General features: G+C 38.9%; 1 protein-coding gene across 5 annotated transcripts in view; it reads left to right on the forward strand.

Annotated features, from left to right (window-relative positions):
- KIF23 (kinesin family member 23) overlaps positions 1-24053 on the forward strand; it is a 41534-nt gene extending 17481 nt beyond the window's left edge. Inside the window, exons 5-24 of one of the 5 annotated variants that reach the window (XM_043470920.1) lie at positions 4830-4966; positions 5186-5295; positions 5657-5827; positions 7374-7415; positions 8087-8199; positions 8337-8458; positions 9840-9942; positions 14004-14083; positions 14177-14296; positions 14511-14637; positions 14967-15125; positions 16003-16160; positions 16795-16968; positions 17445-17624; positions 17929-18237; positions 20848-21078; positions 21841-21923; positions 22115-22193; positions 22652-22722; positions 23419-24053. In XM_043470920.1, the coding sequence (XP_043326855.1) occupies positions 4830-4966; positions 5186-5295; positions 5657-5827; positions 7374-7415; positions 8087-8199; positions 8337-8458; positions 9840-9942; positions 14004-14083; positions 14177-14296; positions 14511-14637; positions 14967-15125; positions 16003-16160; positions 16795-16968; positions 17445-17624; positions 17929-18237; positions 20848-21078; positions 21841-21923; positions 22115-22193; positions 22652-22722; positions 23419-23434 (2585 nt within the window). In that variant the 3' untranslated portion in view covers positions 23435-24053. The remainder of the gene's footprint in view (positions 1-4829; positions 4967-5185; positions 5296-5656; positions 5828-7373; positions 7416-8086; positions 8200-8336; positions 8459-9839; positions 9943-14003; positions 14084-14176; positions 14297-14510; positions 14638-14966; positions 15126-16002; positions 16161-16794; positions 16969-17444; positions 17625-17928; positions 18238-20847; positions 21079-21840; positions 21924-22114; positions 22194-22651; positions 22723-23418) is intronic. The other 4 variants (XM_043470922.1, XM_043470924.1, XM_043470921.1 and 1 more) reach the window with 4 other exon arrangements.
- Positions 24054-27214: the final 3161 nt, after the last annotated feature.

Consider the following 27214-nt stretch of genomic DNA (forward strand, 5'->3'; position numbering starts at 1 on the left):
ATTCCTTATGAAAATTGCTCAGTCGTGTCTGACTCTCTGTGACCCCATGGACTATACAGTCCTATGAACCCTATGAACTCTATGAACCCTATGAACTCTATGAACCCTATGAACCCTATGAACTCTCCAGGCCAGAATACTGGAGTGGTAGCTGTTCCCTTCTCCAGGGTATCTTCCCAATCCAGGGATCAAACCTAAGCCTCCCACATTGCAGGCGGATTCTTTACCAGCTGAGCCACCAGGGAAGCCCATTCCTTTTTATGGCTGAATAATATTCCGTTGTGTCCATATAACATGTTTTCTTTGTCCATTGGTTTGTGGACGCTTAGGCTGTTTCCATGTCTTGGCTATTGTAAATAATTCTGAAACGAATGGGGGGGAGGGTGTGTAAATATCTTTTCAAGGTAGTTTTTAAATTTTCTTCAGATAGATACCTACATGGACTTATGTATTATTTATCTTTAAAGTCTGGGTCATATGAAAAGTTCTGCTTTTGGTTTTCTGAAGAACTTCCATACTGTTTTCCACAGTGCCTTCAGCAATTTACATTCCCACTGACAGGGCATAAGGGTTCCCTTTTCTTCACATCCTGCCAAACACTTGTTATCTCATCTTCTTGATGACTGCCTTGATGATGATTAACTTGCATGAGGTGATAGCTCATTTTGTTAATTGTTCCTTTGCTGTGCAAAAGCTTTTAAGTTTTATGTAGTCCCATTGGTTGATTTTTGCTTTTGTTGTTTGAGATTTTACTGTCATATTTAAAAAATTGCCAAAACCAATGTTGAGGAACTTCTCTCCTATGTTTCATTCTAGGATTTTTTTTATAGTACCAGGTTTTGTGTTTGAGTAAATTATGTTTGATCCATTTTTAGTAAATTTTTGTGAGTTGTGTAAGATAGGGGTCCAATTTCATTGCTTTACACGTGTTTATCCAGTTTTCCCAACACCAATTGTTGAAGAAGCTATCTTTTCCACGTTGGTGCTCTTGGGTGGCTCCCTTGTCAAATATAAGTTGACTGTATGGTCTGGGTTAATTCTGGGCTCTTCATTCTGTTCTTGGTCTGTGTGGCTATTTTTGTGCCAGTACCATGCTGTTTTTATTTCTGTAGTTTTATAGTGCAGCTTGAAGTCCGGAAGTATGTGATACCTCCAGCTTTGTTCTTTTTCCTCAAGATTACTTTGACTTTTGGGGTCTTTTGTAGTTCCATACAAACTCTAGGATTTTTTTTTTTCTATATCTGTGAAGAATACTATCAATGTCTTGATAGGGATTGTATTGAATCTGTAGATTTTGAGTATTATAGACATTTTAGCAATATTCTTTCAGACCATAAGCATATATTTTTTCTGTTTGTTGTGTCTTTTATTTCTTTCAGCAGTCTCATAGTTTTTGTTGTACAGATCTTTTACTTCCATTGTTAAATTTATTCCTAAGTAATTTACTGTTTTGATGCTCTTACACATGGAATAATTTTACTTCTTTATCATATGTTTCTCCTGAGTATATAGAAGTGCAACTAATTTCTATATGTTGATGTTGTATCCTGCAACTTTACTGACAACATAGATTATTTCTGACAGTTTTTTGGTAGAGTCATTGATATTTTCTATATATAGGATCATATCACCTACATTTCTGTAGATAGAAAGAATAAGAAAAACTTACTAAAAGAATAAGTTTTACTTATTCTTCCCCTGTTTGGATGCCTTTTACTTCTTTGTCTTATTCCTGAATTTAGAAGTAAAACTTTCAGTCTTTCTCCATTGAGAGAGACCAACAGCTAACATGCATGTTAGCTGTGCATTTGTTATACATGAACTTCATTATGTTTAGGTGTGTTTCTTCTGTACCCAATTTGCTAAAGGTTTTTATCATGAAAGAATGCTGTATTTTGTCAAATGGTTTTTCTGCGTCTATTGAGATGATCATGTGATTTTTATCTTTTATCTTATTAATATGTTTACATTTATTGATTTCCATATGTTGAACCATCCTTACATTCAAAGCATAAATCCCCCTTGGTTGTTATGTACAATTCTTTTTAACTGTTCTTGAATTCAGTTTGCTGATACTTTGTCGAGACTTTCCGTTCCTATATACATCAGGGATATTGGTCTATAGTTCTCATTTCCTGTGGTGTCATTACCTGGCTTTGGTTTCAGGTTAATGGTGGCCTCATAGAATAGTTTGAAAGTTCCCTTCTCAGATTTTTGTGAAGAGCTCGAGAGGACTGATGTTAGTGCTTCTTCGAATGTCTGGTAGAATTCTTCAGTGTAGCCGTCTTGTCCTGGGGTTTTCTCTGTTGGGAGGTTTATGATTACTGATTTAATCTATTTGGTTATTATTGGTCTGTTCACATTTTCTATTTCTTCCTGGTTCAGTTCTCTTTTTAAGATTTATGTTTTATATTGGAGTATAGTTGATTAAGAATGTCATGTTAGTGTACAGCAAAGTGGTTCACCTCTGTGTATACTTGTATCTGTTCTTTTTCAGATTCTTTTCCCATTTAGGTTATTACATAATATTGACTAGAGTTCCCTGTGCTATAGTAGGTCCTTGTTGGTGATCTGTTTTAAATGAGTGGTGTGTTTATGTCAATCCCAAACTACCAATTTACCCCTCCCCTTTGGTAACCCCGTTAAGTTTGTTTTCTAAGCCTGTGAGTTTGTTTCTGTTTTGTAAATAGGTACATTTATCATTTTTATTTTTTTTAGATTCTGCATATAAGCAATATCATGTGAAATTTGACTTAATTCCACTTAGTCTGATAATCTACAGGTTCATCAATATTATGCAAATGGAATTATTTCATTCATGTTAATGGCTGAGTAATATTCCATGTGTATGTATACCACAATTTCTTTATCTCTTCCTCTGTTGATGGAAATTTAGGTTGCTTCCATGTCCTGGCTATTGTAAATAGTCCTGCAGTGAACACTGAGGGGCATGTATCTTTTTGAATTATAGTTTTCTCTAGGTATATTCCCAGTAGTGGGATTGTTGGATCTTCTTTTCCAGTTTGGATTCCTTTTCTTTCTTCTTCTAGGACTTCCAAAACTATGTTGAATAAAACTGGCAATAGTGGATATTCTTTTCTTGTTCCTGAGCTTAATGGGAATTCATTCCACTTTTCACCATTGAGTAAGTTGACGTTAGCTGTAGGTTTTTCACATATGGCCTTTATTGTGTTCCCTTAGTACCCACTTTCTGGACAGTTTATCAAATGCTTGTTGAATTTTTTCAAAGGCATTTCTGCACCTATTGAGATGATCATATGGCTTTTATTCTTCAGTTTGTTAATGTAGTGTATCACACTGATCTGCAGATATTGAAAAATTGTTGCATACCTGGGATAAATCCCTCTTGATCATGGTGTGTGATCCTTTTAATGTATTGTTAGGTTCGCTTTACTAGTACTTTGCTGAGGATTTCTGTGTCTTTGTTTATCAGAAGATGAGCAGCGTATTTATCTGTGTAATTTTTTTTTTTTGAGGTATTCTTGACTTTTTTATCAGGATTATAATGGCCTCATAGAATGGGATTATTCCTTCCTCTGCAATTTTTTGGGATATTTTCAGAGGGATAGATATTGACTCTTCTTTAAATGTTTGATGATATTTACCTTTGGAGCCATGGGCATCTGGACTTTTTTTGTTTGGATTTTTCCAGTCAGTTTCAATTTCAGTACTTGTGATTGGTCAGCAAACCAGATTTTAGTTTCATTGCTTCTTTCTATTGTTTTCTTCATCTCTGTTTAAATCTGCTCTGATCTTTATAAATTCTTTCCTTCTACCTGCTTTGGGTTTTGGTTGTTCTTTATCTAGTTGCTTTGGTGGTGGTGGTGGTTTAGTCTCTTAAGTTGTGTCCTGCACTTGCGACCCCATGGACTGACTGTAGCCTGCCAGGTTCCACTATCCATGGGATTCTCCTGGCAAGAACACCGGAGTGGGTTGCCATTTCCTTTTCCAGGGGATCTTCCCGACCCAGGAATTGAACCTGGGTCTCTTGCATTCTCCTACAGAAAGAATCTGCAGGTGGATTCTTTACCGACTGAGCTACGAAGTTGCTTTAGGTGTAAGGTTAAGTTGTTTGAGATTTTTCTTGTTTTCTGAGGTAAGACTGTATTGCTATAAACTTCCCTGTTAGAACTGCTTTTCCTGCATCACATAGGTTTTTGATTATTATGTTGATTTTCTTTTTGATTTCTTTATAGGTTTTTAAATATTATGTTTTTGTTGTCATTTATCTCTAGGTATTTTTTCATTTTCTCTGATTTGTTCAGTGATCTATCAGTTGTTTAGTAGCATCGTTTAGCCTCCACTTGTTTGGGGATTTTTGACAGTTTTTTTTCTTGTGATCGATTTTTAACTCTTAGTGTTGTGGTCAGAAAAGAGGCCTGATATGATTTCAATTTTCTTAAATTTACTGAAACTTATTTTGTTATCCAGCATATGATCTATCCTGGAGAATGTTTCACGTGCACCGGCGAAGAATGTGTATTCTGTTGCTTTTGGACAGAATGTTCTATAAATATCAGTTAAGTCTCTTCAGGATGAAGTGTTATATAAGGCCTGTGTTTCCTTATTGATTTTCTGTGTGGATGGTCTGTCCATTGATGTAAGTGGGCTGTCAAAGGCTCCCGCTATTACTGTTTTACTGTGATTTCTCTGTTTATGGTTGTCGGCATTTACCTTATTTATTGAGGCATTGACTAGTTAATATTAAGTGTTTTCTAATGCAGTATTAGAAATATTATAAGTGAAGAACTTTCAAGATACAACCTATTATGACTTTTACTATATAATTGTGACTTGTTATGTTGTAGGTCTCCTTTTTACATATGGTGTGACGGGAAGCGGAAAAACTCACACTATGACTGGTTCTCCAGGGGAAGGAGGGCTGCTTCCTCGCTGTTTGGACATGCTCTTTAACAGTATAGGGTCTTTTCAAGCTAAACGATATGTAAGTGTGTGTGTTTTTTTTAAATTGTATTATGACTCTCACTAAAAGATATAGGTGCCAAAATACCTGTGAATACAATATTATTAAGGAAGAACCAAGGCACTGAATACCTTTTAAAACCTTAAATATGTTTAAATGTAAACTATCTTGTTTCTTAAATATATTTACTATTTATGACAAAGTCTAAAAATTATGGTCTGGTTTTTGCCCTCACTTTAGGTTTTTAAATCTAATGATAGGAATAGTATGGATATACAATGTGAAGTTGATGCTTTATTAGAACGGCAGAAAAGAGAAGCCACACCCAATCCAAAGACCCCCTCTAGCAAGTAAGTAATTCTGTTTTGTAATACTGGCCTCACAGGAACCCTGTCTGGTGGTCAGAAGTGGAGAAGTTGGTCTGACAGTTGACTTTAGTGAGATAAAAGTTGAGGGCTGTTCTTAATTATGTTTGCTCAGATGTTCTATTTGGTTTTGAATGCACTGCCCTTGAATGACTGTGTATGGAGAAGGTGCCACTCTGGGTGAAAGAAGGTGTAAAAGTCTGTGCTGTGTATCTGGGAAGACATGGGAGAACTGGTGGCCCAGCCATGAGTATGAGTAAAGTTGCTCTGTGCAGTCTTGCTTGTAATAGAGGTCATTTATGACTAAAATGTTTAAGATGAGATTGAGACTTTTTTCTTTTTTCAGACGACAAGTAGATCCAGAGTTTGCAGATATGATAAATGTACAAGAATTTTGCAAAGCAGAAGAGGTTGATGAAGATAGTGTCTACGGTGTATTTGTCTCTTATATTGAAATATATAATAATTACATATATGATCTATTGGAAGAGATGCCGTTTGATCCCATAAAGCCTAAGTAAGTAGTGGAGAGAGTCCCTTTTTAGCTGACTAACCTTGACGAAGTCACTTCACATCAGTGACCTTAGTTTCCTCAGCTATAAATGGGGATAAAGCTTACTTCTGTTTTCAAAATGAAATATAACTCATATATCATGCAGTTGGTGTGTGGTGAATAGTTCTGTTATTTACTTGATATTTAGTTAGTTGTATTAGGAAAACCAGTGGGTTAAAGTACCTGAGGAGAATATTCCCCGTAAGACTTTACTTTTGAAAACTCTTGGCCCTCGGCTACATTTTGAGAAGGATCTTAATTGTATAAAGAAGTGTCCCTATAGATGTGCCTTGGGGCTACCTTTCAAGAACCTAACACTTAATGTTGGGAATTTGCAGCCTCTAATCTGTGTCCTGGTGATCTCCACAGAATGGAGCCTAAAGCTGCTGTCTGCACAACTAGTAGTCACAGACTTTCCATCATTGATTAATCAGAAGTGACATCCGTATTGTCATTGCACCAGAGTTAAAAGATTATTCCTTAGATTTCCTTGAGTCTTGTCCTGCTGAGACTGAAGGCCAGTTACAGTCTGGCATTACAAATTACCTTTGTGCCAGAGTGGACTCCGGAATCTCATGTCTAATAACAATATCTTATTCATAGTCTTAAGCTAAATGCTTGTCTTCAGTGCTGTCTTTGTTAGGGCCTCTTAAGACATAAATAATGTTGAAGACCTGTATTATATATTTAACTTTTCGGTATATGACTCAATCAGGTATTAGTGAAGGAACAGCTAGATTTGAAAAACCATTACACTGATGTGTCAGTATTTCTACTTTATATTATAATATATATATTAAAGAGTTTATAGACTAATTAGTTTTTAACTTAATATTAAAGACTTTATAGACTAATTATTATCAGGCTTGCCTGGTGGCTCAGATGGTAAAGAATCCGCCTGCAATGCAGGAGACCTGGGTTCGATCCCTGGGTTGGAAAGGCCCCCTGGAGAAGGAAATAGCAACCCATTCCAGTATTCTTGCCTGGGAAATCCTATGGACAGAGGAGCCTGGCAGCCTACAGTCCATGGAGCTGCAAGGGTTGGACACGACTTAGCGACTAGACCCCCACAGACTACTTACTTACTTGTTTAAAGTGTCGGTTGTGTGTACCCGTTTTCCTAGGCTTTTTTAATGTCATTAATCACTTTCACATCTGCACATGCACCAAGTTTCTGTTTGATCTGTTCCAAATGAGGCTGTTTTCTAAGAAGCCTATCTTGTTTTTATTATGTACATAAAGACTGACAAATGTGAGTGCATGCCTTGTAACCTTCCTGTAACACCTTGAATGAACTCACAGGGTGCTTATTTGGCAGTGAATTCATTTTGTTAGGGTGGTGTTTAACCTTTTTTTTTTTTTTGAAGCTGAATTGAGGTTTAGTTTTTAATACAATGAAGGAGAATTTTTAAGATCTGACTCATTGTAAGTGTCACATACTCTAGACTGAATGTGTTGTTATGAGATGGCTGCTGCAGAAACAGTAACTTCTGCCTTATTCCTTTGGTAGGTGGAACAGTTGCAGCACACCCATGAGGAACACAGATTTTGTGTATGTGATGTGTTGACTCTTTTCTTAAGGAGAAGGGTGCAGTTATACTAGTGGTTGGCATTTGTGGCATGTTCGCATGTAGGCGATTTTTCATTGGTCCTGGGCCGGCTGCTACCTCTAAGCCCCGCCTTCCTGAGAAATCCGCCATTGGCTGAATAATGGTGGCTGGTAACTGCATCTGCCCCCACTGTTCACACGACTGAGGCCAAACAGGCAGCATCTTTCGCATCTTCATCCTACCTTAAGAGTAAAACTTGACCAGCCACTTTAAAAGGATTGCCACTCCTGGTATATACCAAACTCCTTCTGAATTTGTTTTTTTGTTGACAGAACCAGCTTGATCTGTTGATCTTTTAAAATTAAGAAAATGCTAGATTTTGATGCCTAACCTTTGCATGTGATGGTGCTTACTACTACTTTGATCTCTGTTTAGTAAGTGTTGTTTCATGTGCTTTATAGGAACGAATTAGAGCAAAGCTTTTATAACAAAATAGATTCCTGTTATGTAACTAATCTTAACTGTATATCCTTATTCTTATCCAAGTGTAATATTCTTCTGGAGTCTTGCTTAGGCTTATTCCCTTTGTAAGAATGGATATCATGTTGCCTGACATTTTAGTCCTTAAGTCCTGAGATAGTTTAGGAAACTAATGTTTTTTTCTTTCCCCTAGACCTCCACAATCTAAACTGCTTCGTGAAGACAAGAACCATAACATGTACGTTGCAGGATGTACGGAAGTAGAAGTGAAATCTACTGAGGAGGCTTTTGAAGTTTTCTGGAGAGGTTAGAAGCAGAGTTAGAAGTACAAATATATAAAGTGATAAATATAATCCTGAAAGCTGCTTCTCTACTGACAATACTTTTTAGTTTGGTAGAAAGTATATACACTGAAGCAAGCAATGATTTCTCTGTCACCGTAGGCCAGAAAAAGCGACGAATTGCTAACACACATTTGAATCATGAGTCCAGCCGTTCCCATAGTGTGTTCAACATTAAATTAGTTCAGGCTCCCTTGGATGCAGATGGAGACAACGTCTTACAGGTAAAGGTTTAATGTGTAGAGTTTTTCCTGTTCTGAATCCTTAATTTAGGGATTAGAGTTAAATCATGAAGGTTTCATTACACTGAATATTGTGCTAAAATTATCTTATGTGTAGGTGATGACATTTTAAAAAAAATGTTTCACTAATTAGGTAGTATAGTTTCAGGAAGTGTTAGTCACTCATGTCCGACTCTTTGAGACCTCATGGACTGTAACCCGCCAGGCTCCTCTGTCCACGGGATTTTCTAGGCAAGAATACTGAAGTGGGTTGCCATGCCCTTCTCCAGGGGATCTTCCCGACCCAGGAATCGAACCTGGGTCTCCCACATTGTAGGCAGATTCTTTACCATCTGAGCCACTGGGGAAACTCTTGTTCTAGGAAACCAGCTATTAAATCTTAGAACCTGGAATTTTGTTGTGAAAAAGGTTTACAAATCTTTATAAATATCTAATAGAGGAGATAAAATGTTATGATCATTGTTTTTCTCTGAAGACTCATTTTGTATGTAGAAATTATTCCCGGTTTTAAAGTGTTACCAACAAACTTTTCAGGAGTGGTCAATTCTAGACTGTTCTCTCTTGGTGACAGGCCAGTGGAGCACGCAGCTGCTGGTCGCTGTTTAATGCTGGGCCTGTCATGCTGCAAGGCTTATATGAATTAGTAACAGCATCTGAGCCTGAATGTAAAAATCATTTAGTTAGTTTAAGGTATGAAAATGTAATCCCATTCAAAACATACCATGAAATTGTGGTGTATCACGAAGGTTTTCAGGTGGCAGTAGATGGTACAGCATGGTACTAAAGACCACCAGGATTTGAATTCTGGTTTCTATGCATTTACTAGCTGTCTTACCGAGCTGTAATAAACTCCTCTACATAATAAACAATTTCTATGTAATAAGCTATTTCTACATTCAAAATGAGTCTTCAGAGAAAAACAATGAATCATAACATATTTTATATCAGTTATGTGTCTGACTTTCTTATGAAAGTTATTAGAGTATTATGAAATTATTAGGCTATAAGATTATTAAATATCTCATTATACAAATATTTAGTCTTGCTCTAAACTATTTAGCAGACATTTATTGAGCTCCTGCTGAGTGCTGGGAACTGTGCAAGGTGCTGGAGATGAAGTGGTTAAAAGACAGTTCCTGTTCTTGTGGAGCTTACAGTGTAACATAGTCTGCAAGTAATGTCATGGGGATATTTATCATATGCTTTTAGTAAACTGTTCCCCCAAAATATGTATCCTTCCCCCTTATAATGCTTTTTGTATTATGCAAACCTTATATTCCTAAGACTTAATTTCACTTGAATATATTTAAAGAACACTGTAAACCAGTTATAATTCATGAGATTGGCATTATCTTCCCTTCAGGAAAAAGAACAAATCACTATTAGCCAGTTGTCTTTGGTAGATCTTGCTGGAAGTGAAAGAACTAACCGGACAAAAGCAGAAGGGAACAGATTACGTGAAGCTGGTGAGCAAAGCATAGTATTTACTTATTGCTACAACTTTCAGAAACTTGCAGTGCCAGTTTATTGCCTGCTTATTGATGGTTTAAGCCTAACTGTCTTCAATTTGACTAAAAATTTAGAGGCTAAGTTAAGTGACTAGTGCTTTTTCTTTAGCTATGCTGGTTTCATGTTGATCTATTACAACACACTAATTTCTTTAAGAATGAGGTGGTGGTTTAGTTGCTAAGTCATACCTGACTCTTGTTGACCCCATGGACTCCTCTGTTCATGAGATTTTCCAGGCAAGAATACTGGAGTGGGTTGTCATTTCCTTCTCCAGGGGATCTTTCCAATTCAGGGATCGAACCTGCGTCTCCTACACTGCAGGTGGTCTCCTGCATTGCAGGCAGATTCTTTACTGACTAAGCCACCACGGAAGGCTAAGAATGAGGAAAAGTGACTAAATAGAAAGTAAGTTACATTCCTGTTGAAAGTGTTATATCTATGGCTAGAGTACCAGTACTGGGCCCATAAAATTAAGTGATTTAATAGTTCCTCCAACATTCACAGTGGTAAATTGGCTTATGGAGATAGGAAAAATCTTTGAACACAAAAGCCAGTTGAAATCTGTGTTTTTCTTAATTTTTCATTTAGTACAGCCATTTATGATATGATTTATGCTAATAACATTTATGGAGTACCTACTTTGTTACAGGAATTGAACACATATCTAGTACAAAAGAGGCAAATTGCTAGTAGAAGGTGAGGGAGGTGAGCAGCAGGTGCTGTGGGGATACAGAGCAGGGCTGTTCCATCCATTCTGGGGCTGTATGTGAGATGGGGCCTTGGGGAAGAACGCGTGGAGCTGATGAGGCGTCAGCTCTTAGAAGAGCGATAGAATTAAAGTCACCACCCCTGGGAGAACACGGCAGGGCCAGGGTAGCTGAAGTGGAGGGTGTGGGTTGGTGAACTGTGACCACTGAGGCCGGAGGGCAAGGCAAGTCCATGAAGACCCTTGACTATCATATTAGTGTGAATTTCTTGTTGAAGGAATAATGGTGACTACCAGTTATTAAGGGCTGAGTATTTATTATAGCATCTACTATATATGGGCTTGATTTCTTGATTCTGACTTTCCAGGATTGGATCATACCCATTTTGTCAGACTGGAAGAGGTTAAGTAATTTTCCCAAGGTTAGAGCCTGGTTCGAACCCAGGTTGGTTGAACTTCCAAAACTTGTATCTTTCTGCTGTTACACAGCCAGTGAACGATCAGTTTTAAAAAGATTTTCCCAGTGTAGTAGATTAATTTATCAGAGGCAAGTGTAGAGAGATGAAAAGCAGTTGGGAACCTTTTGCAGTAATTCATATGAGCAGTCCTGTCACCTGGAGGCAAAGGTCAGCCAAAACTAAGAGCTAGTTTGGAAGCAGGCCCACCTGGATGTGGAGAGGAAGGGAGAGAGGAGGATAAACCAAAGAAAATCTTGATTGAGGAGGAGTAGTTTGAGGTGCAGGTGTGGGCAGCTAAGAGTTTTGTGTTGAACATATTCCATTTATTCAAGTGTAGGTGCCTAGCAATTGGATGCAGAGGTAGAGAGATATGGAAGGAGAGAGATTTGGCTTGAGGTTTGTAGGTTTAGGTTGTGCAGTGAAGACATGATTGAAGCAATGGGAAAGATTATTCATGGAGTACAAAGAGGAACATTCTGAGGGCAGGGTCTCGAGGACAGTAGATCCTTGAGTCTGGGAAGGAGAGTTGGGGCGGATAGCCAGGTGACTTGGAGTTATGAAGTGACTAAACACACACTTTTTAAAATAATTTTTTATTTTTTGCTGTGCTGAGTCTTCACTGCTGCCCGGGTTTTCTCTGGTTGCATCGAGGGGGGTCTGCTCTCCAGTTGCAGTGTGCAGGCTTCTCACTGTGGTGGCTTCTCTTGTTGAGGAGCAGGGGCTCTAGAGCGCACGGGCTTCGGTAGTTGCAGTGCATGGGCTCAGCAGCTGTGGCGCCCTGGCTTAGGTGTTCCGCGTGCGTGTTCAGTCGTGTCTGATTCTCTGTGGCCTGATGGACTATAGCCCATCAGGCTCCTCTGTCCATGGGATTTTCCAGGCAAGAATACTGGAGTTGCCATTTCCTACTCCAGGGGATTTTCCCAACCCAGGAATTGAACCTGCATCTCTTGTGTCTCCTGCATTGACAGGCAAATTCTTTACCACTGAGCCACCTAGGAAGCCCCAGGTTTAATGGCCCAGGACTAAAAACACACACACTTTATATATGTCTATATAAAAAGACAAAGCATCTAGAATCCAGATCACAAGAAGAAGGATTAACCTTAGGAAAGCAGGTTTAGCTGGACTGGAAGGAAAGAAGAAACCTGAGGGTTCTGATGCTTTGGAGACAAGAACAGAAACCATATCAGTGTTGACATGATGGGGAAGAGGTGACATGGTTAGGGAGTTAAAACTATACTGGGGCTAGTTTGTGGCTGGGGCATATGTGACAACCTCAGATTTCTAGAGGTTTCGGAGTTCTGAGCGACAAGGTTCAGGGCGTGGCTATAATGGTAAAGAGAGAAAGATTTCCTGGACTTGAGGTCGGGGCCTCTGATGGCATGTTAGAGTGACATTCCTGTTAGATGCTGAAGCTGACCCAGGAGCTGGCGTGTAAGGGGAATGTGTCTGAAGGCAACAGCAAGGGACTAGGAAAATGCTGCTGGCCTCCTGCTGCTCACCATCCTTTTACTATGTCAGGCTTAGAAAGCAGGCAACTTTTATTCACAAGACTACAGGGGAAGCACCACTCTTCTGGGAAATAAAAACAAGGTTGTAGGGCTTTGCATCATGGGTGGGGTGAAGTCTGTGGATATGATCCAGAATATTTTAGAATGTATAACATAAAATACAGGATTTCAAAAGAAACCAATTAGACTGAAATGTGTTTTTAAAAGTATTCTTAACACCTCTGTCATATAGTAATTTATATACTTTATTAATGCCTTAAACCTGACACCATGTCTGTAACTACATAATTTCAAAGTAGTAATGAATGTAAGTATCTTGAGATAAGCAATAAACTGTTATAAAAGTATCTGTGACTTCTGTTGATTAGAAACCACAAGTAGTACTACTACCATTACTATAGGTGTTTGGCCTACATTCATAATTGAAGAAACAGCTAAATTTCAGCAGTTAGTAAGAAAAAAGATGTATTTACTTCCCATCCATGTATGCACATTCCCTGAAGTGTACCCATGGACAACATCCAGATCACAAGTGGCCATTAGAGAAAGAGATGAAATGGATCATTCTGTGAGCGTTCTGAGGGTATGGCAAGTCTATTAATGGGGATATGGGTTTTGAAGAACACATGGAAGAAGAGGAGGAAGGACAGTGCGAGCTGGGGTCAAGGAAGAGAAAGCACGAATCATGGATTATCACGGAGGCACAGATGAGCTCTGTATTTTGAAAGGTGGCCAAGAATGAAAGCATGGTTTCAAAGTGAAAAACTTTTCTGTGTTGTAATGCTTTGGGGTCTCTGCAGGTGAGATCTCCTGTATTGTTGGCTTGATAGATCTGTCAGACTTGCCCTGACTCAGAAATTCAAACGAGTGGCCAGGACTAACAAGCATGCTGCCCAAGAAACCTTCTTTAGATATAGAGGGAACAGATTTAGTTGGCTCTTGAGACGCCTTGACTGGTAGAAACAGGAGCTCCTTCTGGTGCAAGGGAGACATCAATGTCTGGATGGAGCCAACTGTGGCCTGAAATATGGGCATGCTTTAGAGGATATTAAACATCTGTACTCATATACTCTTTCATGGTATTTAAGATTTGAAAGAAACTTTGCGGGTCATGAAGTATAATGTTACATTCAGTGGAGAGTCTTTACATAAGAATCCTGGTACTTACACTCTCCTGCAACACTGTCAGATATGGACAGTTCTTTAAGCTGAGCCCACTAAAATCTGTGATTTTAATTTCCATCTGAGAGTTGTATGAAGTAGATATTTCACAGACAAACAGACCGTACTCTGGCTACTCCGTCAGTGTCTTCAGATGCCTTCTGTGTGCATTTTTCTGCCAGGTAACATTAACCAGTCACTTATGACACTGCGGACATGCATGGAGGTCCTGAGAGAGAACCAGACTTACGGCACCAACAGGGTGAGCGGCGGCCTCTGGTTGTTTGTATATTTTGTATAGCTTTGTTTGTGTGCAGTTTCTGCCTGATGTATTTGGGTTTGGATATATTTATAGATGGTTCCATATCGAGATTCAAAGTTAACCCATCTGTTCAAGAACTATTTTGACGGGGAAGGGAAAGTACGCCTGATTGTGTGTGTGAATCCAAAGGCCGAAGATTATGAAGAAAGCTTGGTAATTTTAATGCCTTTATGAAATCTGAGTTTCTATAGACAAAACTATTTACATGTGAAAATAACATTTTGAACATTTTAAAAATTGATACAGAACCACTGGTTACAGAAGTGAACTAATAACCAATATATTACTGTCTCATTTACTAATTTCTGAAGAAAGACTAGAAACACTTATACATATAAACAAAATCAAACCCTATGTTGTATCTTAGCAAGTAATGAGATTTGCAGAAGTGACCCAAGAAGTTGAAGTAGCAAGACCAACAGACAAGGCCATATGTGGTTTAACACCGGGGAGGCGATACAGAAACCAGGCCCGGGCAGGTCCTGTTGGAGACGGTATGAGCTGCTATGGTGTCATCTGCCTGCTGATGAGTCTGTCTCTGTCTCTCTCTTTTTTAAAATCTATTTCACTTAAGAAAACTGTTCACTTTCTTTCCCCTCAACAAACAAGAGCAAAAAAAAGTCTGAACCAAAGTATAAATCACATTTCTTTTATTATATACTCTGACATTTTTTTCTTCTTTACAATTCATCTCATTTTTAAGGAAATATGATGAGCCCAACAAAGTACACTGTTAATTGGACTGGGGCTCTTACCAGTGTTAAACTTGTTTGAATAACACTTTCTCTCCTGTGTGACTTTTTTTTTAAACAACTCCATACAGAACCACTGGTTTCAGAAGTGGTTTTACAAAGTTTCCCACCTCTGCCATCCTGCGAACTTCTGGATGTCAATGACGAGCAGACTCTTCCCAGGCTGATTGAAGCATTAGAGAGACGACATCACCTACGACAAATGATGATTGATGAGTTTAACAAGCAGTGTAAGGGCAAACTCTTTATAGTTATTTTAACATGAGAAATTTGCAGGAGTTTTGTGTTGGGACAGCATCTTCAAGGAAGGATTATTTTGTCTCTGAACTTAGTATCCCCCCAAAAGCATCATTTTATATCCTAAGGATATAAAGCAGAAGATCAAAGTGGATGTGAATTTATCCTCTTTAAACACTAATAGTCATGATGAAAGGGACAAGAGCTACTTCTTAGCTCCTACTAGTTATTTATATGCAAGGCATTTAGCATGTATTATATCATAATAACTGTATCTTTGAGAAAATTACTTAATCCTTTATTTCTAGTTTCCCTGTCTGCAAAATGGGATTATAATTGTTCCTGCCTCAGAGGAAGGGTGTTAAATATAAGAATAAATGAGATGATGTTTGAAAAGCATGTATGACATCCTGGTACATAGGAAGTGCTTATTGAATGTATGTATTCTTATCACCATTGTAAGAAAAATGTGAGAAAAATGGTACTTAAATCTCCATTTTAAAATGAAGAAACATGCTCAGAAACAAATAACTTGCCCACGTCACATGACTAGTGAATGGTGCATAGGGATTTCAACTTGAATTAACTGTCCCTAAGGCTAGTGTTACTTCTGTTTCTGCATTTGTTCTCAAGAAATTATTTATGCTATAGTGCAAAATGAAAGACCTAAGTGTTTTTTCGTAACAAAAGTGTCTCTTGTGGATTTGAGAATCAAACTCTTGATGTCCTTCCAGACTTGTTTTCTGCTTATAGACTTTGAAAGGGGTATTTGCTAAAGAGCTTCATTTTCTATAAATATCAGTTATAAAAGTTGACTTCACCAGTTATTTTGGAATTGGAGTAAACTTGGCCTGCATGCTTTTGTTTCAGCTATTAATTTTAAGGCTTTGTTGCAAGAATTTGACAATGCTGTTTTAAATAAAGAAAACTATATTCAAGGAAAACTAAATGAAAAAGAAAAGGTGATCTCAGGACAGAAACTGGAAATAGAACGACTGGAGAAGAAAAACAAAACTTTAGAATATAAGGTTGGTTTGGGGATTATTATAATGGATGTATGTGCTGGACATTTAACACTGGTCTGATTTAGCTGTTCTACTATACGGACCTGCAGCTGCTGCTTCCTTGGGAGTTATCACTTGGTTATTTGCTAATCTTCATCCCATTCCCCATACAGAGGAACTATTAATGAATGGCAATAAAAGGGTAGATAGAATACTCTTTTTGAGACAGACCTTACCAATTGATGAGAATGTTCTGGTGTTTTAGTTTTGATTATAAATTGCTTTTTGACTTACTACTGAGGATAATTTAGGGGATACATGATTCATTCTAAACAGAAGCTAATCTCAAACAATACAGTGTTCTCCATTCTGAAAGTGGCCTTTATAAAAACAAAATTTTAGGGAACAGTAATTTTCACATGAAATCAAATTTCATCTTTCAGTGAGGAGCTTGTTTAAAAGTCCTCATTTCTAGGAACAGAGATGGGCATTCAGATGAAATTTTAGAGGAAAAGGTTTTCTTCATGATTCTTCTTTCCATAGCTATGCTTGCATAGGCAGATTATGAGAGAGATTATTTTAAAGAGAGAGAGATTATTTTAAAGCTACTTGAAATGTTTACACATCAAATGTTGACCATAATGGTCTACATTCCCAGGTTGAGATTTTAGAGAAAACAACGACCATCTATGAGGAAGATAAGCGCAATCTGCAACAGGAGCTTGAAACCCAGAATCAAAAACTTCAGCGACAGTTTTCTGACAAACGTAGACTAGAAGCCAGGCTGCAAGGCATGGTGACAGAAACAACCATGAAGTGGGAGAAAGAATGCGTGAGTGTCATTCCTACAGTATCCATCTCGTGGGTGACTGATTTCTTAACTACAGGATTCTGAATGGCTTGCACTGGGGTCCCTGGTGGCTCAGATGGTGAAGAATCTGCCTGCAATGCGGGAGATCTGGGTTCAGTCCCTGGATCGGGAAGATTCCCTGGATCCGGAATGGCAACCCACTCCAGTATTCTTGCCTGGAGAATTTCATGGACAGAGGAGCCTGGCAGGCTGTAGTTCGTGGGGTCTCGAAGAGTCAGATACGACTGAATGAGACACACACAGCGTTTTAGTGGTGGTGGCAACAGCGGCCACTACTCAGTCCCTTTTACTTCTTTCCTCTGCCCTTACAAGTCACAGCAAATTAATTAGCGTTATGAAGAACTATCATCTTTAGGAAATAAACCGTTCAGGTGAACCGGTGCAGTTGGTTTGGCGTAACTGAATTAGACTACTTATTGCCATTCATAAACCTTCAGGAGCGTCGAGTGGCAGCCAAACAGCTGGAGATGCAAAATAAACTCTGGGTGAAAGACGAGAAACTGAAACAACTGAAGGCGATCGTTACTGAGCCCAAAGCTGAAAAGCCAGAGAGACCCTCTCGGGAGCGGGATCGTGAAAAAGTTACCCAAAGATCTGTTTCTCCATCACCTGTACCTGTAAGTTGTCTCTAGTTGTGTAGTAACTTCATAGTCATAGAGAAGATTTGTTCAGATTAGCTGACTATTTCTATGAGAATCAAATTTTTTGTTTTAAATTTATTATATTTCTCAAATTTCTATTTATACTTAAAAAATTTAGTATAAACACAAATTTAGTGTAAAATTAGTAATTCAGTACAAAAATTATGTCTTAAAAAGTTATAAAAGAATTATGTCTTCATGAGCTAAAATTATAGCAAAGCAATGAATTGTTTCTCAGTTTTTCAACTCCTGCTCATTAATTTCTCTTCAATTTTTTTAGCTTTCTAGTAACTATGTTGCTCAGATTTCCAACGGCCAGCAACTCATGAGTCAACAGCTACATAGGCGCTCTAACTCTTGCAGCAGCATTTCTGTAGCTTCCTGTATTTCGGAATGGGAGCAGAAAATTCCTCCGTACAACACACCTCTCAATGTCACATCTATTGCGAGGCGTAGGCAGCAGGAGCCAGGACAAAGTAAAACTTGTATCGTGTCAGACAGAAGGCGAGGGATGTACTGGAATGAAGGCAGGGAGGTGGTTCCTTCGTTCAGAAATGAGATAGGAGTAGAAGAGGATCGCTGCAGCAGGGTTAGTGCCAGTTATCACTTTAAAGCATTGTAGCAATAGATTTTACTGTTGTGTGTTTCTATAACTCGGTTCTGAAAGTTCACCGGAATGATGGGTGAGCTCTAATATAAGCAAGGTCTGATTTTTCTGTTAGTTCGAAAGATCAAATCACCCTGAAACTGAGGCCTAGCTCTTCATCTGAAAAAAGCCTAGCCGCATTTGGCACAGAAAGTGCCTTGTGCTCAGTGAACACGTGCTCCTCAGCTGCATGAACTGATGAGCATCCACAAAATCAGTGACTGTCTTAGAACACATTTTCCATTCTTTGGCTTTTCTTCCTCAAATTGGATTTTTTACTTTTTTTTAATTTCCATTTTTAAAACTGCTTTCCTGGACTTTTATTTTAAACAATAGACATGTAAATATTTTTCTCCTTCAGCCTTTGACAGTAAGCCATAGACTTTGTGTCCTACATACATAACCACAATCTTCATCACACCTGAGCAAGTCAGTGGTGTCCCAGTAATGGCTGTTCGTTTTTCAAACCTTGGTCCTATCAAGGTGAATACATTATATGTGGTTATTATCTCTTTAATCTTTTTAATATAAAGTAGTCCATCCTCCCCCTTTTTTTATTTTCATGATACTATTTTTTGAGGCGCCCAGGCCAGTTGTTTTATAACTGCTGAAGGAAGGTTTACATGGCCAATAAATCGCTGTTAATCTCAAGGGCTTTGTCTCAACTTAGAAGGGCTCTGCCTCATTCAAGGTTGTTTAAACAAATTCATGTTTATATTTTCTTCTTAAAGATTAAGGTAAAATTTTCCTCTGAATCTAAGTTAACAAAGTTAATATTGTGAATCTACATTTAGTAAAATTTTAATATATCTAAGAATTTTTCTTCTAAATAATTTAATCTTATAGTAAATATTTGCTTTAGATTTTCTTATTGTATAATTTAGGGTATAGAAAATATTTCATTTAGGTGGCCTGCATTCCTGATTATTAAGGGATGATGATGAATTACAAGGTTAAAGGCAATAGATAAGTCTAAAGTCGCTTAAGCTCTTTACTTTGCAGATTTTGCTTTAAACCTTTTTGGGGAGCAAATTATATGGTGATTGGTCTTTCTGATCAACTCTAATAAATCGTCCTTATTTCATGCAAATTTATAGACTGAAAACTATTCAAGGCCTACTTATGCCTGGTCAACATTAACGTAGTATCTAATTTGGCTAAGAGATATTTAAGAGAATTTACTAGAGATCCTTTAACTTCTTCATTTGAAATCAAAATCTTTTTAGAAGTGCAGCAGAATACACATCTAGGTTTGTTGGTCAAAAATTATGTCAGGTGGACTCAATTTATATACTTCAGTGAGGAAGAAAACTTAAATGTTTATTTCATAAATGACAGTAGAGTGTAAGGACAGTCATCTTCCAAAGTTTGTTTCACAATGTCTATTGCTAAATGTGTTTGAGAAAACTATCACCTTTGCTAAATGGTAGGTCATGAGAACCTCTTTCTTCCTTGTTCAGCATTAAGCCGTTTTAAGAATGGGACATTTCCTGCTTGTTGTGAGGCTTGGGTATCCTGAGTGGCAAACACTGTTGCCCATGTTTCGGTGTCATGATTTTGTCACTGGTGCATTTGTTTCTTATAATTGTACAGGGGAAATGCCTCAGTTCTCCAGATACATATTTTAAATTAGGTGTCCACACTTGACCCATTTGGAAGGATTTGGCCTGTGACAGACCGTTTCATTTGCTTTCAGTTTTGCAAACAAAAACTTTGCAAAGTTACAAAGAAACTATTAACTATGTTCTGTATGTGATCCACCCCCCCCTTAGGTTGAATGTGCTAAACTTAACTTTCCTAAATTTATATAACATTTTACTGGAAGTATCTAGTTTTATATTGCATGATAGAGACTGATTTGATAGTGTATTCTTTATCTGGTTCTTGGAACCTTTATGAGATGTTTGTGAATTTTTCATAAAGCTATATTTTGAGATTTTTTAAAGTATGCAGAAGTACTTTATTTACATTCTTCTAATCATTTTATACACAAGGTTCTTAAAATACCTTATGTTTTTTAGCATGTATGTACTATACAGCTCCATCAGCTTTTGCTGGGGGGAGAGGTGTATTTTTTTAATAGGAGTATTTTCACTTTTGTTTAGAGGCCTATGATATGTTTAGGACGTTTATTGATCTTTTTGAAGCTTTTAACATAGTTGTGGACCTAACAGATTAGTTCACAATAGCAGGAACAAATACTGGTTTTTGATCAAGAATGCAAAAATGAATTATTTGTCCTAAACACCACCTATGCAGGAAAGACTAGCAGCCTTACCAGAACTTTGCCTTCCACTCTTTGTTGAAAGGGAAGATCTCTAGTAGAATATATAATACATACATAAACTGGAGTTTAAAGATGTTTGTTGGTTTTGTGTTTACATACAAAGAGAACATTTAAATTGCTTGAGTAACATAGCTTTTGAAAAGGTTCACGCATTTGTTTTCATACCGTCACCAACTAAAGTAGCCAAAACTGCTGCACTTCTAACAGTACCCTCAGATTAATTCTGGGTTATGCTTGTCTCTTGATTCCTCTCTCAATCCGATCAGAACGTACCACCAATTCGTCTGCGACACAGACGCTCACGCTCTGCGGGAGACAGATGGGTAGATCATAAGCCTGCCACTAACCTGCAAACTGAGACAGTCATGCAGCCACATGTCCCCCGTGCCATCACTGTGTCTGTTGCAAATGAAAAGGCACTAGCTAAGTGTGAGAAGTACATGCTGACACACCAGGAACTAGCCTCCGATGGGGAGATTGAAACTAAGCTAATTAAGGTAAAAAATTTACACAAGAGAAGGAAATATGCAAAAAACAAAAAACCATTTACTCTTCTGTTCCTTTGATGACACATAGGCAGTGTCAACTAGAAGATAAATGGGTATTTGATAAAACCTTTTTGTTTGTTAGAAAACTCAAGTTACTCCTTGGGTTAAAATCTGTTAAATTCGAACTAAATCTGTTAGAGGAACTCCAGATACATACTTTTAATTAATGTGCATTTTGTTTTAAATCAAACAAAGAACTCCTGCCGTTGCTTAAGAGTACTGTCATTCGAGGGAATTCCTTGGCAGTCCAGTGGTTAGGACTCTGTGCTGTCACTGCCAAGGACCCAGGTTCAATTCCTGGTCTGGGAACTAAGATCTCACGAGCTGTACCTAACGGCCAAAAAAATAAAAAAGATTGTACTGTCACTTGTGTATGAGAGAAGGGGAACATCCAAAGAGGAAAGTATATTGCCTTTAGAACATTTAGAAATTTGCTAGATTGCTTGATCTTTAGTGTAGTTTTTAAATTACTGGTTGAATAAAAAGGAATGTTATTTTCTGCAAATAAGAATGCTGTTAATTACACTGCATTGGACTTCTATGTACACAAATCTTTAAAGTATTTTAAGGTATAGACCCAGCAGTCCAAGCACCATCTGGTTTTGTGGATGGGAGTTTTCATGAAAATCTTAAAATCAGTTTGAAATATATATGTATGTATATCATTTGGATGTATAAAAGTGTAATGGTGATCTTTTCTCCTGGCTGTAGGGTGATGTTTATAAAACAAGGGGTGGAGGACAATCCGTCCAGTTTACGGAAATAGAGACGTTAAAACAAGAATCACCAACTAGGTGAGTGATCATCAAATGCTTTCTTTAGAGGGCTGTAATTTTCTTAGCTGCTCATTCTTGAGGAACAGACTAGCCTGTAAAAACGTGTCATTAATTCTCTGAAGGAGTATATATGGTATTTCTCTATTTCTAATATTTTTCCTGTTCTTAGATGTAAAAAATAACTGTTGCGTTGTTCCCTTTTTCTGTAGCCGAAAACGAAGATCATCCACAGTAGCACCTGCCCAACCAGATGGAACGGAGTCTGAATGGACGGATGTAGAAACAAGGGTAGGAGTTAAATGTTTGTAGGGCTGTCACATATTAAGCCCCGCAGCTATACCTTTTCATGCTCTTTGAAACAAACAGCCAAAGTCTGATCTCAAGTGGCCAGTGCCGCCTGGAGCCAAGTCACAGGAGGTATTTGTATTTCTGCTCTGGTCTTACTGATGGAGCTCTTCAGTTTGAAGCCCCTGTTTTTAGTGTAGTGGGACTGTGCCCAAGAATCAAGGAAGACAGCATCACCCTAGAAGAACAAGAATGTCCATCAAGCTGGTCTGTCCTCTCAGGAGCAGAACTGTTATTCCTGGGGACAGATTCGAATAAAGAGTGTGGGACGGTGGGGGCCAGGCTCCAGCCTTTACCACTAACTTTCTCAAGAAGTCTTTCTGATAGAAAATGAGATTACCTGGATGGTCTCTAAAGACCCTTGTGCCTCACAGCTTTCCTCTCTGTGGTTTTCTCCCCAGTGCTCCGTGGCTGTAGAGATGAGAGCAGGCTCTCAGCTGGGGCCTGGGTACCAGCACCACGCACAACCCAAGTGAGTACTGACCAAGTGTGGTCTTTCTCTGTCTTCCCTCCCCACCCCCCTTGTCCCTACATCCACCTTTTTTTTTTTTTAAAGAGGATCTCTGTGGTTTCTCTTTACCCTCTGGAATATCCTGGCCTTACTGGCAGACTATAGTAGGCAGTAACAGTGCTGAGACCCCTGGGGGGTTGGATGAGAGCAATTAGAGCTGTAAGAACACTCACTCTTGTTCCTAATTTGCCGAGTGCTAATAAAGCTTTCAGAGGCCTAAGGGAGATCACCTGTAAGGAGGGGAGGCTGGGGTCAGGGGTGACAGCTCCTCACATAATTCATTCTTTCCTAATCTCCCTCTTGTTATAGCAAGAAGTGTTCATTAAAATAAAATGGAATGGTGAAATTTGTGGTAGGGAAAGACACACCCCAGAGTCTGGCCCATTCTTTTACAATTTTAAGCCCCCTTTTTTCGAATATCTAACTATACAGGTCCATGTGTCCATTTCTGACATACGTATGTACTCCTTAGGCAATCTGGAAAATCAGTGTAACAAGATAAAGATGGGAAGTCTAATTAAATACTACATAAGCATATTTTATTTGCTTTCTTAGAAGGACTTTAACTTTTCCCATGATAAAACAGGAATTCTCGCAAAAAGCCCTCCTAGAGTATTCATTGCAAAATTCAACACTAAATGCTGGTTTTCATTTTAGGCGCAAGAAGCCATGAATTGACAGTTTCAATAACAAAAGAACATTTTCATCATTTGTGTTGGTGATTTCTCCAAAGCAGTGCCTTCTGAAAACTTGTAAAACTCCAGCTTTGTTGAAAATCACAGACCTCATATGTCATCACACACTGGCCTCCATCAGGGATTCTCCCCTGTGGCTCCAAAGATATCTAGGATTCTACAAACTTTTTATATTATACACCTTTGCCATATTTAATATTAATAGCAGAGAAAGACCCCTCTTTCTCGTTGCTGTATGAACTTTTTTATATTGCTTTTTTTTGTATATTTCTTGTATACTTATATACTTATAAACTAATTCATGCATGTGTCTGTCTTGGATGATTAAGGAAAAATATATCTAGATCACGCTTTGCTTTTTATGGTGACTTTTCCACCTGTTGTCTGAGTATTTCTTAAGGATTTATAGACAAAACAAAGGCTGCTACTGATTAGCTGCAAGGATGCACTTTAGACACATATCGGACAGCTCAGCCTGAGACGTCAGAGACTCGCCGATACTAAAACCAGTTTAGGAAGGGGTCTGGAGTTTTGTATGTATGTACTTTCTGACATTTAGATATGTCAAAAGAAATGAAATAAAAGCACTAAGAAATACAAGGCTATGTGATGGTAATTTAACACATACTCTCAGAACCTAGCACCATGCTTTTCATTTAGCTGGCAATCATTTGTGGGAGGAATTAAACAAAAGCACTAGAAACTGCTGTCACCATGCTGAGGATACTTGTTTCAGCATGCCAAGAAACAGGTTTGAAAGGGACTATTTACTCTGCTGAAAACCAGGAATACCCTCCCAGCCCACACAACCCGCTGGTGTACTGCGGTCCACAGGCCATCCTTCGTACATAAACTGTGTTTGACCTGGAATCCTCCTTTTACTTCATTCAACTAACTTAGGGTCTCAAGAATAGCACTCAATCTCCAGGTATGGAAATTTTAAATTACTGGTATCATACCTAACTGACATGTGCAGATGAAAAGTAGAGGAGCAGGCGATGGCGCGATGGCAGTGTGAGCTGCTCCTTTTCTCCTTTTAGTTACAACTAACTGTTCACGGACTTCCGTGGTGGCTCAGACAGTAGGCTGCCTGCAATGCAGGGGCCCTGGGTCCGATCGCGAGTCAGTCATAACTGAACAAAAGTTTCTCTGGACACTACACCGCAACATGCAAAAGACTTCTACCGAAAAGAACGCAGGTGGGGAGACCTTAGCAGGACCGCGGTCCCCAGAGTTGTGAGCCTGCTTCACCCTACCTGCTGGGGAGGGGCCGGGGAGCGCGTCCGTGGGGAGCCACACAGGGTGGGGGGGACAGGAACCAGTTTGGAGGCCGAAGAGGCTTCCTCTGCCAGTGACTACGGCCGCCTCCCTGGAGGTCTTAAAGTGGCTGCCTGGCTGGGCAGAGCGGGAGAAACCCGTTTCTCGGCAGCAGCACTAATTCCTCAGGAGCCACTAGTGGGAGTGGGCTGAGGAGACGAGAACAAAGGGCACCGAAGCATCTCACTCCCTTCTGTCTGCCTCGGGTTTCAGCCGGAGGTCTGTGCACGGCCCTCTGCGGGGCTTGCCGCAGTGGAGGGTCCCCGCCTGCTGTGGACAGCCACAGGGGCTAAGCCCACACGTGCCCCACCCTGCCGCCTGCTTTTTCTAGGCTGACTTTTTTAACAGGCTCTGCCCAGCATGGCCCTAGAACCAGCTCAGGTAGAGAAACCAAAAATTGAGCTATGCCGCCACCTTGTGGAGAACAAAAGAAAGGCTTCTAACAGTCAGTGTTGAACTGGAACATCTAACAACTAGTAAGAAGTGTGCTACTTCAAACTCGGTGGCAGAGGCACATTTTACCAAACGGAAAAATCACGGTGACATGGTATCCCAAAGAGAAAAACTAATAATTCTTCAGCAACTGAATCCACAGGCACAGAATACTGTGATCTGATAAAAATTAGCAACAGCTGTGATGAAGGTACAAGGACGCTTAGGCAGTCATTTACCAAATATAGATGTTATTTACCAAATATATTGAATTTTCAAAATGAACCAAATTCTTCAGCTGAAGAATTCAACGAATGAGATCAAGAATATGTAGAAAGCTTAGGGAGTCAGGCAGATGAAATCTGGGAGAGAATTAGCAACTTGATTCTTAAAAAGTGAAGAAAACCTAAGAGAATTCGCATACGTGATGAGATGAGAAAAACAAATGTGAGTGAGAATAATGGTCTATCCAAAGGAGCAGAAAGGGAGAGGGGAGCAGCAGAGAGTGTGTATTTAAAGAAATAGCCGAGACTTTCCCAAGCCAGGGAGGAAACGACCTAAAAGCCCAATAGGACACCCCATTATCTCAATGCCAAAAGACCTCCAATTACATCAAAAGTCATTAAAAAAAATAATAATAAAGGCAACAGTGGGGAGAAAAAGTAACTTACAAATGAATGCTTGCAAGGCTATCAGTGGATTTCCCAGCAGAAATTCTACAGGCCAGGACAAAGTGGAATGACATATTCAAACTGTGGAAGATAAATATGGCCGGCCAAGAATACTTTATCCAGCCAAGCTGACCTTCAGTTATGAAGGAGAAATAAAAGCTTTCCCAAACACACAAAACCTGCTTTACAGGAAATGCTAAAAGGAGTTCTTAAGTTGAAATAAAATGATGCTAACTAGTGACACAGAAACAAATGAAAGTACACATAAAAAGAGGCAAACTGTGACATCAAAAGTATAAAAGGGGAGGTGTAAAAAGGGTTGAACCATTACAGGAGAATGAAAACAAGATGCTATCAACATGAAAAGGACTATTTTACTTATGAGGTGTATTATGAAAGCTACAACGTAAGAGGTGAGTGAAAAACCTGGCTTGAAACTCAACATACAAAAAACTAAGATCATGGCATCTGGTCCCATCACTTTATGGCAAATAGAAGGGGAAAAGTGGAAGCAGTAACAATTTTTATCTTCTTGGGCTCCAAAACCATTGCAGATGGTGACTGTAGCCATGAAATTAAGAGATGCCTGCTCCTTGGAAGAAAAGTTATGACAAACCTAGACAGCATATTAAAAAGAGACATCACTTTGCCAACAAAGGTCCTCATAGTCAAAGCACGGTTTGTCCAGTAGTCATGTGTGGATGTGAGAGTTGGACCATGAAGAAGGCTGAGCGCCGAAGAACTGATGCTTTCAAACTTGGAGAAGACTCTTGAGAGTTCCTTAGACAGCAAGGATATCAAAATAGTCCATTCTAAAAGAAATCACCCTGAATATTCATTGGAAAGACATGCTGAAGCCCCAATACTTTGGCCACCTGATGTGAAGCGCTAACTCTGGAAAAGACCCTGATGCTGGGGAAGATTGAAGGCAAAAGGGGAAGGGGGTGGCAGAGGATGAGATGGTTAGACAACATCACTGGACGCAATGGACGTGAGTTTGAGCAAACTCCGGGAGATGGTTGAGGACAGAGGCGGCTGGTGTGCTGCAACCCATGGGGTCACAGAGAGTTGGGACAGGACTTGGTGACTCAACAACTACCAACACCACAAAGCAAAATAACAGAGGCGAGAAACAAAGAAAAAATGAGGAGTAGACTGAGCAAGCCACTAAGGAAAACTACCACTTTACAAAGGTAGAAACAGGAAAAAGATAAAAAAAACAAGGCGAGTGACAAGATAGCAATAGTGTGTCCTTATCAATAGTCACTCCAAATGCATTGTTACTTATAGGTAGAAGCAAAAAAAAAAATTATAGAAATGAACCCATTTACAAAACAA

Source organism: Cervus canadensis, chromosome 6, assembly GCF_019320065.1.
Source record: "Cervus canadensis isolate Bull #8, Minnesota chromosome 6, ASM1932006v1, whole genome shotgun sequence".
Lineage (NCBI taxonomy): Eukaryota > Metazoa > Chordata > Mammalia > Artiodactyla > Cervidae > Cervus > Cervus canadensis.